The sequence below is a fragment of the Chroicocephalus ridibundus genome, chromosome 9, assembly GCF_963924245.1.
Source record: "Chroicocephalus ridibundus chromosome 9, bChrRid1.1, whole genome shotgun sequence".
NCBI classification, from domain to species: domain Eukaryota; kingdom Metazoa; phylum Chordata; class Aves; order Charadriiformes; family Laridae; genus Chroicocephalus; species Chroicocephalus ridibundus.
In genome coordinates, this window is record NC_086292.1 from 27,896,511 (window position 1) to 27,911,794 (window position 15,284).

Below are 15,284 nucleotides of genomic sequence, written 5' to 3' on the forward strand. Positions count from 1 at the left end.
TCCTCTGGTGAGCACAAAGGGACACCCATAATCACTCCCTTTACCCCAGTAACCTCTGACCCGGGTGCTGGAACTGCAACAGTTTGAATTTTCCTAACCCTTAACAGAAAACATTATTATAATGGAAAAAGCTATGAAACAAGCAAAGATGCCTCAAAGTCTCAAGCAGGTGTTCTACAACACCAGTCGCAGCAGATCTTAATGCACCCAAGAAGACGTGCAATGGATCACACCCACTGGGTTACTAGTAATCCTTGTTCACATACACAAGATCTGCATTGATAAGATACTCCTCGATCCAGCAGTCACCAAGCAATCATACTGACTTCTTCCTAAAATAAAAGCAGGCTGACAGATTGTCCCAAGTGGCACCATTCCTGAGTAGTGTTGTCAAAACCCCTGACGGATGTCAGAAGACCAGCCCCCAGCAGCGCTTTTCCATAGGGTCAGCTGCTTGCGGAAGATAAAACCAGAAATGAAACCTCTGGCACGCACATCTGCTTCCCCTTGGCCCACCTTTACACTATGCACCCCCAAGAAGCATCAGTTCTCCCCCATGAAGTGGGCACCACATCCTGCCCATCACACCTTTTCCTCTTGCCCAGCTCTACAACACTTGCCCAGTATCTCCAAGGTCACTTTGTCCCTTTTTTTAACCTTGTGCCTTTCCTTCAGAGCCACACAGGAGCCTGTGGCCAGGCGGATATCATATAAACCAATTAAATCTTTTCTTCTTTTTTTTTTTTTATGATGGAAAAAGTGTTCCTCCACCTTCTCAGCAGGGTAAAAAAGTGCAACTGAGCACAGTGCCACCACCCTCCAGATCCACCCACAATCCAGCGCCCATCACAGCCCAGGAAATCAGCTGGAGTTGTCATGCGACTCCAAAGAAACATATTGGAGGACTTCAGTGGTGTCCTTAAAATTTATTTAGATACAAATCTTGTACAATTCAGAGTATTAAAGAGCTACCATTGGTTTCTAATGAGTAATGTGGATGTTTATAGCTATGTGTTCCAAAAAAAGCCTAGCTGGCATACTGGTTTGGATAAAGGATATTTTAACAATAACCTTTATTAAGGGAGGTTATTCTGCAAGAAAGACAATTGCTCTTCATCATATTCCAAAGCGAGGGAAGGACAGAAGCTCAAGAAGATTTTGACTTGCAAGACCTGTGTGGAGAAGAGGAGACTGATGTCAGTCACTCTGTTCACACCTTCAATTGTAAGTATTTTAAGAAAAAAAAAAAAAAAAAAAAAAGTGTTTTCCACAGGGAACTCCAACTGCAGAGTCAGAGACTCCAGACCCTAGTGAAGTCACCAATGTCCCACCTCCAACCAAGTTTGGCATCCCTCGCCATCAGTGACCTTCTTGCTGATGTCCCACCAAAGCCACTGCTGCGTGGGCACCAGCGCATCCCAGACCCTGCCCTAGGGCCAGGTTTCCATCCCCGCTGCCCAAAAGCGGGTGAAAAACCAGGAATGGCTAATGTTTCAGAGTGTATAATTTTTCAGAGCTCCATTAGCTAAAAGTGTCTGTACTGTATCAAATCATAGGTCCCTTTACCTCAGCATCCCATCTTAAGCAGCAGTTAGAAGCAAACCCTTAAACGCTTATGGTGTCCCTTTTAAATATCCTTCCAATCCAACCATTTCAGGCTCTGGGGAATCTCTGGAGCCTTTCCCCAGCCCCCAGTATCACACCTCCGCTCCTCTGCTGCAAATTTACAGTGTATCTTTTCTTCTGTTGTCCCCCCCTAGAAAGATGGTCAACTGACCTCCATTTTCTCTTGTCCCTGGAAGCCCAACACCCCTCCTACAGCCTTTGCTGCTCTACAGCGAGGGTGGGCTAGGGAGCTTTAAGACGGAGAACAGCATTAGACAGTGAGAAGTGAAGAACTTGGATCTACATCTTCCCAAGAAGAAATGCCCAAGGCATTTGTTTTCCAATTTACAAAGTTCATTTGGCTCTCGCTTGTGTCTCAGTCTAAAAGCCATCAGTAACATTTTCTGGTCCAACGTGGAGGACATTTCAAGTGAGGTCTTGCCAAGGCTTGTCCTGGATGCAGTTAATAATTATCCAGCCTCTACGAGGATACAAAACTAAGGCGTTTCAACCAGCATCACAACTACGTCAGCTAGGCCACAAATCTTTAGTTTTATTTTCGCTATCAACGGTAAACTAGGATTTATCCGATTGCTACATCCAGATCAGACAGTTTGAAGAAACCTGGAGCCCTCAGACTGTGAGACACCAGTGAATAAAACCAAGACTGCTTCTGGTCTGCCAGCATGGTGCCAATTTGCGCTTTGTAAACCCCATCTTGACGAGGCAACACGCTGCCCGCCACAGGGTTAACCAGCCTGTTTCCCTACACATCATGGGGATTTCCAGGCACGGCAACTTCCTCCTCACTAGTCCAAAGATAACAGCGCAGGGGCTGGAGAAGCACTGGAAGACCCGTGACAACTCTAAGCAGTATCTGGCAGTCGTGCTGAAGGCATGTAGGGAAGTTTTGCTCCAAGGAGCTCATTTCTTTCGAGGAAAGGAGACTCTCGTAGGCAAGGCAGAAAACAGTGGGTAGAAAGGGTGTGGGAACAACCCCACTCCCAATCAGTAGCAACACTGTATTTTTAAACTTTTTTGGGGGTGGTTGGTTTTGTTCCTCAACTCCACAAGCTACATACTTTCCCCCTCCAGAAAGCAGTCGATGTTGCCCTCATCAGCATAGCACAAAGCATCAGCAAAACTCACCGTGATTACCCCAGACACAGCTTAGAAGTCTGCCTCTGCAAGAAAGAAGGGCAGAGCGTCAGGCTTCAGGGTAAAGAGACCCCCCACACACACACCACAAACCCCCCCTCCTGCTGGAAACAACCCCCAGGGAGCTACCCTCGCTTGGCTCTGTGCTTGCTGCAGCAGGCTGGGTCGCCACGATCGGTCCCCAGTGCTACATCCTTCTTTGTATTCACCAAATATAGTGCCAAAAAGTCATTGCACGACCCACCTCTTTGTAGGCAAGTTCTCCTAGAAAGAGATCAGAGAGCTCCACTGGGAGCTGTCAGGCACAGCACAACCAAACACCTACAGATAGGAAATACCAAGGAAAATCTTCCCTGTCTGCTACTAATGAACTCTTTCATGGGTATGGATTCAGCTCAGCTGAAACCAAGTTAATCCGCCACCTATAGCACGAGGCCACCCCATTATAGCACCCTGAGAAGGGGAACAGAGACGCTGTGGATATGAATTAACAAGCTCTGGCTTCTGGACACAAACAGCAGGCAAAGCTTAACGAGGAAGGCACACCATACCCCATTGGAAGACCTGCGGCTCCTGCAAGGTGGAATGGGCCACTTTGCAAGCGTAGACATCGCCCTTCATGGGGGTGAACGGCACGTACACCAGGCGCTGGAAATGCCACTTGTCATTGAAGGACATGTCCGCGTACTGGACGTCGCTCATGGGCACCCCGTTCTTCAGGAGAGTGATCTCGATCTTGGGAGGGTGGAACCCGCTCACGAAGCAGTTGAGGGTGTTCTCCTCTCCCACTACAGCACGTTTGCGGGAGTACACCTCCACCTTCGGCGGCTCTGGAGAGGAGGAGGGAAGGAAGGAGGTGGTGAGAAGCCTTGGAAAAGCCAACACCCACCCACGGTGACCGGTGCCGGAACCCTCACGGCCCCTCCCGCCCCCACGGGCACTCACCATCTGCCGCAACCAGGGCCACCAGCAGCAGCAGGACGGCCACCTTCCCCGCTAGCTCCATAGCCGCTCTGTTCGGCTGGCTGCGCAGACTGGCCCACCTCGCTCGCCTGCCGCCTTTTATAGCCTCCGCTGCCCGCGGCCAATCGCCGTGCGGGACTGCCCGACGCGTCACCAGTCTCCCGGCAGAGAGGGAGCGCAGAGGTTGTGCGAACCCGCCCGCTTGCAGTCAGAGTCGCTTTCGGTTTCGCTTTAGGTCCGAGGCACCGCCCGGGGCCGCCCCAGCCCGGGGCCTTTCCCGACCACGGCGGGATGGAGGCCTCAAAGGGGTGAGGCGGTACGAGCCCCGGCCATCGCTCCCCCAGCCCTGCAGCTGGACGCCTGCGGTCAGGAACCCCCGCCGGGAGCCGGTCATGGAGCAGCGGCTACAAGGTGCTCACCTGGCTCCTGCCTCCCCCCCTCCCCCAGAAGTGGGGTGAAAACCGCTTCTCATGGAGGAGTTTGTAGCTAGAGCCAGTACTACGCTAACAGCCGATGCTGGCACAGCCCGGCTGCCTTCCTTCCTAAACCTTGGCTTGCTCTCTGGGCATCAGCGTTGTCAGCCCAGCGGCTGTGGGGTGGATTGACTCTGCCCTTTGAGTGCAGCATGGACTCCCCAGCATCAAACGCAGCAACCCAAAGGTCAAAGAAACAGGTTCTCTGGTGCCTCCTCCAGAAAAGCTGCAAGAACCGTAGCCCAGCCAGGCTGGGTACCCCTCCGGACAGCCCTGTGACGCTGCTTGGAGGAGAGAAGTACTCTGCTTTGAGTACTTGTTGAGAAAACGAATGTTAAAAAAGGAAAATGAAACCGCATTAAAGAGCACATAGATATTTTATACACCCAGGAGCTTGTCTGCTTGTGGTCCTACAGGTCATGTGCTGCTTATCTTCAGTCACTGTTTCAGACTGGGAAGCAGATTGTCTTTCATCCAGCTGTGTAAGGATTAAAAATTTAAATAAAAAAAAAAAAGGAAGGGAAAGAAAGTCACTACTAGCGGGAAGAAAACAGCAGTACTATGGAGCTGCTCTAACACTGAGGTTCTCTAGGACTTGCCATCACAATACGTCCCATTCAAAGACCCAACTTAAATCCATAAAGTGTGAGCAGAGAATATCCCCCACCCAAAGGCCGCAGGTAAATCAGTAGAGACCGAGCAGAGGGAAAACATGTAAATGCTCGTTGCCAGTCCCCACCGGACCGGCTCTGAGCCGAGCTCCAGCTGAGTCTGCTGGCCACCCAGCTGCCCTTGAGTGCTTTTGCAATGAGATAAGGGGATGCAGCTGTGGCTGGAGCCTTATCGGGGCTCTTATGGCAATGAGGGCTGAGTCCTATGTGGGTGTCACAGCCCAGCCTGTGGGCCAGTGTAACCCTCCCTGGGATAGCCTTCCCCTGGGCTCAGGGAGGATTAATTACACAAATGGCAGGATACAGATCCTGTCTCAGTGCTGACACCTGGGATCTGCCCCTTGGGACGGGAATCCCTGGACATGACTCTGCTGTCACTAGTGGCACCCGGTGGACTTTCCCCAAAAAGAGAAGCTGAACTGCGAGTTTATTCCATATGTTGGCGACACCAATTTTGTTAGAACAGCCAAATCTTCCTCTTTTAGGCACTTCCACTTTTATTAGCAGAGGGAAATATCGAAGGGGCGGGTAAGGTCTGCCACAGCTAAGGCGCTGCCGGCGTTTGGGGGGGCCGAGATTTGCGGCGCCTTTGCCTTGGTTTTTCTTCCCCGTGCTCCCGAACCTACTACAGCAAATCCCCAGGATGTGCTTCCAGCCGCGCCGACCACTTCCTGATGGATGGCCGTGACTGCCCGGGGGAGCATCAGTTGGGAAAACGCCGTCGCTGTCAGTGAGCGACGAGAAAAGTGGAGAAAAAAAAAAAAAAAGCCGGGTTGCGGGTTTTTGCGCGCCGCAAAACGCGGGAAAATCCCCTTTTCCCGCCACTTCACCCGATCCCGCTCCGCCGGCCGCGGGGGTGGGGCCTAGCCGAAAGGGGCGTGGCGACGAGACTGCGCAGGCGCGGCGCGCCGCTGGGCGCCGCCATGCTGTACGGCAAGCGGGGGTCCGTAAAAGGCGGCGGCGGGGCCACTCCAGCCCCGTAGAGGGACGCGGGCGGGCGGGTGGTGCCGCGGCATGGCGGAGGGCGGCGAGCCCGTTGTGAGTGCCCGCCCTGCTGCGCTGGCCCGTCCCTGGGGCCGTCTCCTTTCCCGCTGCCCCTGGTCACGTCCCCTCCTCCCCGGCGCCGGCTCCCCCGGGGGCGCCTCTCCCGGTGCTGGCTCTCCCGGGAGCGGTCGGTACCGGAGAAGACGCTGTCCCGGAGGTGCTAGTAGGCGTGCCCTTCCTTGCCTTGTGCTCGGGTGCTGTTCGTGCCCCGGTAGTGGGGTGTTCACTCTGAAGCCTAATGGTCCCTCGGTGCTAGCCAGGCTGGTGCTGTTCCTGCGCTTGCCACCATCGCCACTGGGCGGCCACAGCCCTGGTCCCGGCAGACTTCGGCGAGCTCCTACCCTGTGCTGAGCCAGCGGTTCCTGCCCTCGCTGGCCGTGCCTGTGGCTCCTGCTTTTCCCTTTCCAGCTGCGGAGCAGCCATGAGCCCTGCCGGCTGCCCGGCGCTGTCAGCGGTGTCAGGGGGAGGTTGGGTGCCCCGCACTTGGGGGTGGGTTAGGGTTACGCCTCTTCTGCCTGTCTCTCTTAGCAGGGACTCTGCTGCTTTCCACTCCAGATCCTAGAGGACTACCTGCTGGTGCAAGATGCACCTTTGCTGGAGGAGATGGCTGAGGAGGATGAAGAGCTCGACCTCTACAACGAGATGACTTTTGGGTTAGGTAAGATCTCAGGGGAGCCCCAGGGCCAGGACCCCCAGCCAGCACCCAACATGGTGAGGAGGATGGAGGTGGGGGGGTAAGGAGCTGGGTTTGGAGCAGGGACCCTGGTGGGCACTGCCTAGGCTCTCACCCACCCTGATGTGCTTTCCTTCCCTGCTCCAAGACCGAGACTCCACTGAGGAAGACATCACAAAACCCCTGATGCCTCTGGAGATGAGCCCTGAGCTGGCTGAAGTGGTGGCAGAGGAGACTGAGGCTGGGGAAGAACTGGAGCCTGAAGTGGCTGAGCAGCCGGAGGAGCTGGGAGAACCCCAGGAGGAAGGTGGGATGGAGTCAGAGGTTGAGCAGGTTGGCTCTGAGTTGGAGGAAGAGGAGGAGGAGCTGGGGACTGAGGAACAGGAGGAAGACCAGGAGCCCTGCGAGGAGCCCAATGACCTGGGAGACCCAGCAGTGATGAGAGTTGTGCAGAGCAAACCCACACTGGAGGTGATGCATCAGCAGGGAGGGAGGGGACCTACACTTGTGGGTCCTGCCCCACAGAGGGGGTGATTTGATTCCTGCCTGAGGGAGGGAGTCCTACCGTGCACCTCTTTGCCTGCAGAGCCAGGACTCAGCGGTGTTGGACAGCAGGATTGGTGCGTGCTGGGCAGAGTTTGGCAAAGATGACATGGTAAAATGTCCCCCTGCATCTGGTGGTGGGGCTGAGGGGCCTCTGTGGCATGCCCTGCCCCTCTCCTCTTGTCCTCCTTCCCCTTGCTGATCATCTCCCTGTCTTCCAGCTGGCGATGGATCCCACGGTGTGGGGCTCTTGCCCCAGCAGCATTCCGCCCCACCACGTGCTGGAGGTGGGTACCCCTGGCCAGACCCTCGGGGAGCGGCTGAGGGCTCTCCAGTACCGTGGGCCAAGGGTCATGCAGGCTATTTGGGGTGCCCGGGGGACCTCCAAAGCCTCATCACGGGTCTGAGGGTGCCTGGGCATGTCTCTTGGGTGCTAAGGCAGTGGATAGAGGTGCCCACCCTAAGCAAAGTCTGGGTTTGAAGGCGAAGCTGTTGAGTTTGGGGGGGCTAGAACCCCCATGCTGGGTGTCCCCATGGGTCCCCTGCTGTTGCACACCACCAGGATGGGAGCCTGGCTGGTGCATGGTCTAGCTGAGCAACAACCAAAGGTTTTGGTGAGCTGCTTGATGCTGGGGGAGCTAAATTGATCTCAGGTGGGCCCTGTTCCCATCTCCTGCTGCCTCCTCCCTGCAGGATAAAGCCATCCTCCAGGTCCTGGAGAGGCCCCCACCATCCACCAACGTGGCCCTTGACTTCCTTGGCTCCCCCGTGCAGCGGGGCTATGGGGGCTCTCCGCGGCTCAAGCGCCCTGACTTAAGACTGATGTCCCCCAAGTCCTTCCCCCAGCACTTTCTCCGGCAGGTAACAGGTTTCAGGGGGCTCTTGTGTCCCCTCTTTCTCTGCCCTTCCCTCCCTAGAGGTGCAGTCTTGAGGACAGTCTTGTCCCAGCAACACCTCCCCATCTCCTGCCCTGCAGCAGCCGCCGCCGATGCCTCGCTCCCACTGCTCCACTCGGTCCTTCGTGCCAGCTCGCAGACCCTCTCCACTCTTCAATTCCAACCAGGTAACACAGTGGACTGTGAGCCACCACTGTGTCCCCTCTCAGGTGGCTCTGGAGCAGCAGGGGATGGGGATGGTGCTTCCCCAAAGCTCTGCTGTCTGGATCAGACTTTGCAGCTCCATCTAATCCTGAGCACATATCTCCAGCGTCTTGCCAATGGGGAAAGTCCAGCCACCTGTTGTTTCCTAAGTCTATTTGTCCTGAAGTCCCCATGGGACCTGCACTGGGCGTGGTGTTGTGCTTGGTGTCATGCTGTGGCAATGGTGATAGACCTAGGGCACGCAATCCCTGGTGACACCTGGGTCCCCTTGCCTTGCTCAGCTGTAGTGGCAGGATTGCTGGGGGGTATTGCTTCGTTGCAGTGCCCCACGCGGCACCTCTGTGCAGGGAGAGGGTGCCCTCTCAAGGACAGGAGCCAGAAGCTAGCATGGAGCTGGCAGACCCCTCCAGGACCCTTGGAGGGGAAGGCTCTAACACCTGGACACTTCTCTCTCCCTCTCCAGACCACAGGGTATGCATCTCCAACTCCTTTCCGGCCCATGTCACCCAAAATCAGCAGCCCACCGCGGCCTCTCAGCATGCACTTTGGTCCCATGTCTCCTTCTTTGGACCCTGCTCTCTTTTTCACTCCGTCAGCCAGTGGCCAGCTGAATCTCAGGTAGCAGGATGGTGAGCGGGGTGCCTGGGTGGGACTGGAGGAGCCCTGCAAAGCAGCTGGGGGGGTGTCCCTCCTCTGAGGATGGCTCTAGTGCAGGTGCTGAGTTCCCAGGCCATGTGTTGTCTCCCTTGCATTGCTCCCAGCCATATGACCCAGCTGCACCCCCAGCACCAGCGGATCCTGACCCAGCGGCAGCAGCACGGCGGGCAGGCACAGAGGTAAGGGGGTCCCGGGGGAGCTGCGGGGCAGCGGGGGAGCTCTGGGCAGTCCCAGCAGGTTGTGGTCTTCTCCTGTGCCAGCATCTCCCCCAAGAAGGTATGGTCTCCTAAAGCGGACCCTTATGCTGGGCTGATGAGCTCCAAGGAGAAGGACTGGGTCATCAAAGTGGAGATGATCCAGCTGCAGAGTGAGAACATGGATGATGACTACTACTACCAGGTGAGCTCCTGCTGGCAGTGCCAGTGGCTCATCCTGCACCTCAAGGCTGGGCCTTCATCTCTCTGGGAGCCAGAGAGTGCCTGAGCTTGTGCTGCCTCCCCTCCTGGCTACACCTGTCCTTACAGACGTACTACCACCAGCTGGAGCGCAAACAGGCAGAGGAGGAGCTCCTTGGCAGGCGCAACAAGCAGGAGCCCCCCAAGCTGGTCACACCATTCATCCAGAAAGTGGAGACATACGACTCTGGTGAGGGGCTGGGATGGGTAGCGAGGGGCAGGATGAGGGGATGGGTTGTGGGATATGGTCTCACCGTATCCCATCTCTCTTCCAGTCGTGCGCATTGCAGGCTCGCTGGGCCAAGTCGCAGTGTCCACCTGCTACAGCCCTCGCCGGGCCATCGATGCTGTGCACCATGCCCTCGTGGAGGAGGTAGGTGAGGGGAAGCTGGGTTGGTGGGTGACCTGTATGCCTGGGGACGCAGCTCTGAGCTTTCCCCAGGCCCTGGAGCAGCTTTAGCAGGAGCTGTAGGAACTGCTGTGACCCAGCATGGGTGCCGCCCTGGCTCTGGGTGCTGTCCTGAGCTGTGGAATGGAGCAGATGCTGCTTCGGCGGTGGCAGCTTGTCCCCTGATGAGGGCGGGATGGGGCTCCTGGCAGTTGGAGCTGGCCATGGCCTCCCTGTGGGATTGCTCTGTGTCCTGAAGCCACCTCTGATCCCCAGGGAGCAGCTAGCCCAGCGCTCTGCCAGTGGTGGTGTCTGGTGCTGGCTGTAACAGTTGTGCCTTCCTTTCTCCCCTCCTGAAGGCTGCGGGGAGCCACCGGCTACGGGCGCTGCACAGGATTGAGAAGGTGAGTGAGCTGCAGTTCGGGGCAGGGTGGGATGGTGCAGACACCCTTGGCTTTCATCCAAGGAGCTCTGTGAGGGGACATCTGCCTAGGCAGGGGTCCTGGATAACCAGTTGGTAGATGTTCCAAGCTTCCCCATTACCCTGTGCTGTGTTTCCAGCTCTTTCTGCAGCTGCTAGAAGTGGAGGAGATGCAGCGGAAGATGTCCCTGGCTCCTGAGGAGGAGCAGCCCTGCTGTCAGGAGCAGAAGAGCCAAGAAGTGGAGCGTATCTACCAAGTCTTGAAAATCGGAGCTTGCAGCAGCGAAGAGTGAGTTTGTGCTGTGGGGAGAGGGGAGCAGGTGACATGTTCTGGTCCTCACAGGGCTCAGATGGTCACAGATGAGTAGTTCTGGGTGATGCTGAGGGTTGGATCCGGTCCTCCGTGTGTCACCGTGGCCTGTGTGAACTCTGCCCATGAGCCTCGTCCTCCACTGGAGCTGATGCTGGTCCTTCTGGATGGACAGAGATGCTATGGGTCCCTTGGGATCTGTGCCAATACAGCCTTCATCCCCAGGGAGGCAGAGGATGAATTCCTGCAACTCCTGTGTGTGCGGAAGGGCAAGAAGCTCACAGCCCGGCTGCTGCCCCACCTGACCCAGGAGCAAGCGGAGAAGATACTACTGACCATCACCCACCATCTGCCATTCCTCATGAAGAAGGACATGTTAGACGAGGTGAGCACCTCCAGCCAGGGCAGGGGCGTCCCGGGCTGCATCCTTCCCCTGTCTGCTCTTGCTGTGGGGGGACACTCTGGGCAATGGTGGGGCCTGTCTTGCTGGATCCCAGCACAGCTAGGCAGCTGGTGGGGTTGACCTGAGACAGGAGCCTCTTTCCTTCCTTCCAGAGGAGGAGAAAGGTTTCCAGGAGGGGTTAAAGCAGTCCTGGTGGCAGTCTACCACGAGGGGGTGCAGTGTTGGTCTTTGCGTGTTCCCCCCCTCCCCCCAAGATGTTGGGATGGGGCTGTGGCTGTGACAGGTCAAACGGTCTCAGATCCCTGCTCTCCTCTCTGCCCTGCCCAGTCTCTCTCCCTGCTCTACGGCCCATTGAACAAAGTGGTGGGCAGGATGACCTTCAGCAGACTCATCGAGGTCCTGCAGGAGATGACCAGGCCTCTGCCTGAGTCCCCTGAGCTCCCCCTCGCCATGGCCTTGAAGAACCAGGTAGGTGGCCCCAAGAAGGGCAGAGCTGTGTGGCGTCCCTGGGAAGCCAGCACTGCCAGCTGCCTGTGATGCTTCTTCTGGTGCTTCCCCACAGTTTGGGATCTCCTTGCTGTACTCCCTGCTGAGCCACGGCGAGAGGCTGCTGTCCTCCGACGCGCCACTGGAGCCATGCAGCAGGGACTTCGAGATGTGGTGAGGGGCTGTGTGAGCACTGGGATTGGGGTTTACCAGCCAGTGGGGTGCTCACCCCCCTATGTTGATGCCCCCAGGACAGACACGGTGTTCCTGGTTGCCCGGGAGCTGTCGCAAGTGCCCAAGACCTCACTGGTGGAACCTCTCTTCTTGCCCAGCAACCTTCTGTCGCTCTTCTGCCGCTACCTGGACAAGCAGACTATCCACCATCTGGAAGCCAAGATGGAGTGAGTACCGCCTGGTGTGGCTCCCTGCCTCCTCTGGGGATCCCCTGGGAGAGGAGCAGCAGCACGCAGCAGTTCGCCACTTCTGTCCCCTTGGGGACCGCCCTGTTGACACATGTCTCCAAACCTCCACTGGGCTGAGATGACACCTGTGGCTTTGCTCCTGCTTCTTTGGGACAGGTTGCCATCAGCTGCTGGCAGCATTAGTGTGACAACCAGATGCTCCAGCCTTGTCTTTTTCCCCCAGGTGCTCCCCGCTGCCATCGGAGGCTGCCATGCCATGCTGAGCCCTGGGAGCTTGGGAAGGGGAGCCGGGGCTGGTGGTGCTGGGAATGGGCAGGGCCCAATGCCCTGATGTTGAGTTTTGAAGCAAACACTTAACCCTGGTGCAGGACACTCTGGGTGAACTGGGCACTGGCCGGGCCGGTGCTTGAGGGCTGATGCCGACCTGCCCCGGTGCCCGGGAGCACAGCATGGGGAGGCGGGTAACTTATTTTGGCCTCACACCCAGCAGCGGAGAGCGCTGCATCACGGCGGGTGTGGAGGCAGGGTCTGCACCGGGGCGCTGGGAGCACCTGGGGGTGAGTGACTTCGTGTACAGCAGTTGAAATAAAATAAAAATGTGATTAACGAGCTCCTCTGGCTCCTGTGGGCAGCTTCTGCTGTAAGCACAGGGAGTCTAGAGGCATCACCTGGGCATGGAGGCCCGTGGTTGGGGATGATGGGGATCCAAGTGTGCAGTAAAAGGGAAAGAGAAGCAGGGAGGGATGCGCAGAAGACTCAGGAGGAGGATGAAGGGGGATGGAAAAGAAGGCGATGTGCTCGGGAGTGGAGGGAATCAGAGGACCCTGTGCTGCCGGGGACAGAGGGGAATTGAGCGCTGAGGGAGAGGAACGGGCTGGGAGGAAAGGGATGTGGTGGGGAAGAGAGGGTCAGAGATTGCCCCGAGGGGAAAGGAAAGATTGGTGCATGCAGGAGGGCACATCTGGGTGCACAGGGGAAGGATATGGGGGATCTTAAACACAGGTGGGTGGGTAATTAAGTACCTCTTCTATTTGCTGAACTCTCAAAGACTAATTAGTCTAAAGGCTTGTTGAGGTGGTTGTGGTGAAGTACCTCAAAGTATCTTTTCTTGAGTGATTTTAACTGACCATGACTTACCACAAGCTGACCCTTGCTTCTGTGTTTTAGGGCTGAGGGGGTGCCCAGGTCCCACTGTAGGAAATCTCTGTGGCTCTGCTGGCTGTATGGTGGGACTTGCCCTGATCCTATGGGACATCTGAACCTAGGCCACCTCTGTCCATCCCAAGGTCTAAAATTGACACGCAAAGCCTGGTGTATGTTCAAAAGAGGTTTGCACTCAAAAGTTGTCTCATCCTCAGACTGGTAGCTAACAAGTACCCGAGCTCCAACCCCAGGTAGAGGAGAGCAGATGAAACTATTCCTTTAAACTGGCATCCTCCAGAGGTCAAACTAATGCACAATGAGAATTTGCAGAAAATAAGGATGTGAGTGGTTGGGTGGGATTTATCTCCACTGCTTATTAAGGCAGCTTGCATCTCTGCTTCTGAAACACACTTCAGAGGAGCAACTGAGATGCCCAAATACAGTTGTGCAGAGACAAGCGATGCTGCAGATGTGGTGCAGGACCTAGAGGGGGCTATAGTGCTATAGGTGGGGTGTAGGCTATCAATCATCTAAAAGGGTGTGAGGTCCAGCTGGAAGGAGCTCCAGGTCACCCTGGCAGCTGCTTTTGTCATCCTGATGCCTCTCCTGCTCATCTTGGCGTCCTGCAGCCTTTTCCCTGCCCTCAAAATTAGGTCTGCCAAAAAGTAGGCTCCAAGCCTTCTCCACTTGCTCCTCACGCTTTATTGTTGGAGGTTCTTGTTTGGGACAGCTGTGTTCATCCCTATGCAGCCCTAGCCATCCGCTGCTACATTGCTTCAAAAGAGTGACCCTGGCAGGTTGTCACTGTCATCAGGGTGAAAACCATAGTTTCAAACCCACCAGGGTCATCTGGGAGGATACCTGCGTGGTGACTCACCTGCAAACAGAAGGATGGACCTTGCCACTAGAAACCCTAGAGATGATTTCAGACAGAAGGGAACTAGCAGCCGCTCACTGATTTGTAGGAAGAGAGGAGGACACTAGCAAGTCCTTCAAGATAAGGATAATCTGTGTTATGTTTTCCGTTTGGAACAGAGCAGAGTGCAGACTGGCATGGGTACTCCTCGCCTGAGAGCCAGCAGGGATGGAGGGAGGAAAGCGTGGCACAGTTGCAGTCACCTAAGAAACCAAATGCTCTGATGTAGGAGGTTTCTACTGGACTTTGTTGCAGGAAGCAGCTGAGATGAAAGAAGGAAAATTTATCTCTTTTGGTTACTCTCCCACCTGGAGAAAGAGACCCTCTCCCTGGGGCACCACATGGTGAATGAATTCAGCTGAGGGGTGTCCGGCAGGTAGGGACCGCATCTGGTTTATCTGCATTGGGGTCTTCTCCCTTAACCCAAAGCTTATGAAAGTCCAGCTCACCCGGCTCTGCTTTATCTACTGCCCTGCATGGCTCCTCCTGGCACTGTCCTGAAAGAACCACCAGCCCCATGGGGTGGTGGTGACCCGTCACCATGAGTGAGTGACTGGAGCAAGGGCGGTCACTGTCACAGGAATACGGGGCTTGTTCTGGGATGTTTTGAGGGGTGTAGGGCTCATCCTGGTATTTCTTCAGGGTATAGGGCTCATCCTGGGATGTCTTGGGGGGGTACAGGACTCATCCTGGGATGCAGGGAAGGGTATTTTGGGCTTGCACAGTATTACTGGATGTTTAGGGGAGGAATCACAGGTGGGGAGAAGGAGAGGGATCAAGCCTCTCTTGGGCTGCTCCCGCAAACCCTTGTGCTGAAGAGGTGGCCATCCTGTTCAGGGTGTGGAGGGGATGGCAACTGTCCTGGTTGAGGTGTTGAGGGTACCATGGCCATCTTGGTTAGGGCATTGAGGGGACTACGACCATCTCAGTTGCCCTGTTGAGGGGACCTTGGCTGGTAGGATCATTGAGAGGACCATGGCCATCTCACTTGGATTGTTGAGGGGACCGTGGCCATCTCAGTTGGGGAACTGAGGGGAGCACAGCCATCTCAGTTGAGGCATTGAGGAGACCATAGGTGGTTGGAGCACTGAGAGGACCATGGCCAACTCAGTTGGTGCACTGAGGGGACCACAGCTCTCTCAGCTGATGCACTGAGGAGACTATAGCTGGTTGGGTTGTTGAGGGGACCGTGGCCATCGTGGTTGGGGCACTGAGAGGACCATGGCCACCTCAGTCGGGCACTGAGGGGCCGGGGGGACGCAGGCTGCCATCCCCTTGGGGGCACCCGCGCGTCACCCTCAGTCCCCTCGGGCCGGGACTCGCCCACTGCCCCCGGGGGGGAACAGGCTCCCCCTTCGCCGGCGCAATGGTATGGCCCGCCGCCCCCCCGCCCACCCCTGCCAGGTTCGTGGCCGTTTCCATGGGGACGGAGCGACGCCTGCCAGAGGAGAAA

The 15,284-nt window shown here is 56.3% G+C and overlaps 2 protein-coding genes across 8 annotated transcripts; one reads left to right on the forward strand and one right to left on the reverse strand.

Moving 5' to 3' along the window:
- Positions 1-911: 911 nt before the first annotated feature.
- B2M (beta-2-microglobulin) lies at positions 912-3,867 on the reverse strand. The gene is made up of 4 exons (XM_063347251.1): positions 3,709-3,867; positions 3,315-3,593; positions 2,755-2,789; positions 912-1,172 (listed from the first exon to the last, which is right to left on the reverse strand). The coding sequence occupies exons 1-3, from the start codon at positions 3,767-3,769 to the stop codon at positions 2,776-2,778; spliced, it is 354 nt and encodes a 117-aa protein (XP_063203321.1). The 5' UTR covers positions 3,770-3,867; the 3' UTR covers positions 912-1,172; positions 2,755-2,775.
- A 1,902-nt stretch (positions 3,868-5,769) lies between these two features.
- On the forward strand, positions 5,770-12,367 carry PATL2 (PAT1 homolog 2). 7 transcript variants are annotated; one of them, XM_063346199.1, is made up of 19 exons: positions 5,770-5,813; positions 6,470-6,572; positions 6,736-7,058; positions 7,174-7,242; positions 7,352-7,417; positions 7,824-7,991; positions 8,107-8,193; positions 8,694-8,848; positions 8,992-9,066; positions 9,148-9,286; positions 9,412-9,532; positions 9,618-9,715; positions 10,090-10,134; positions 10,292-10,440; positions 10,687-10,846; positions 11,192-11,332; positions 11,427-11,524; positions 11,602-11,751; positions 11,996-12,367. In XM_063346199.1, exons 2-19 carry the CDS (start codon positions 6,518-6,520, stop codon positions 12,033-12,035), a joined length of 2,139 nt encoding a protein of 712 aa, XP_063202269.1. In that variant the 5' UTR covers positions 5,770-5,813; positions 6,470-6,517; the 3' UTR covers positions 12,036-12,367. The 7 variants fall into 7 exon arrangements, with proteins under 7 accessions (XP_063202269.1, XP_063202267.1, XP_063202268.1 ...); XM_063346197.1 differs by having other exon boundaries at positions 5,808-5,908; XM_063346198.1 differs by having other exon boundaries at positions 5,808-5,908; positions 8,110-8,193.
- The last annotated feature ends 2,917 nt before the right edge of the window (positions 12,368-15,284 follow it).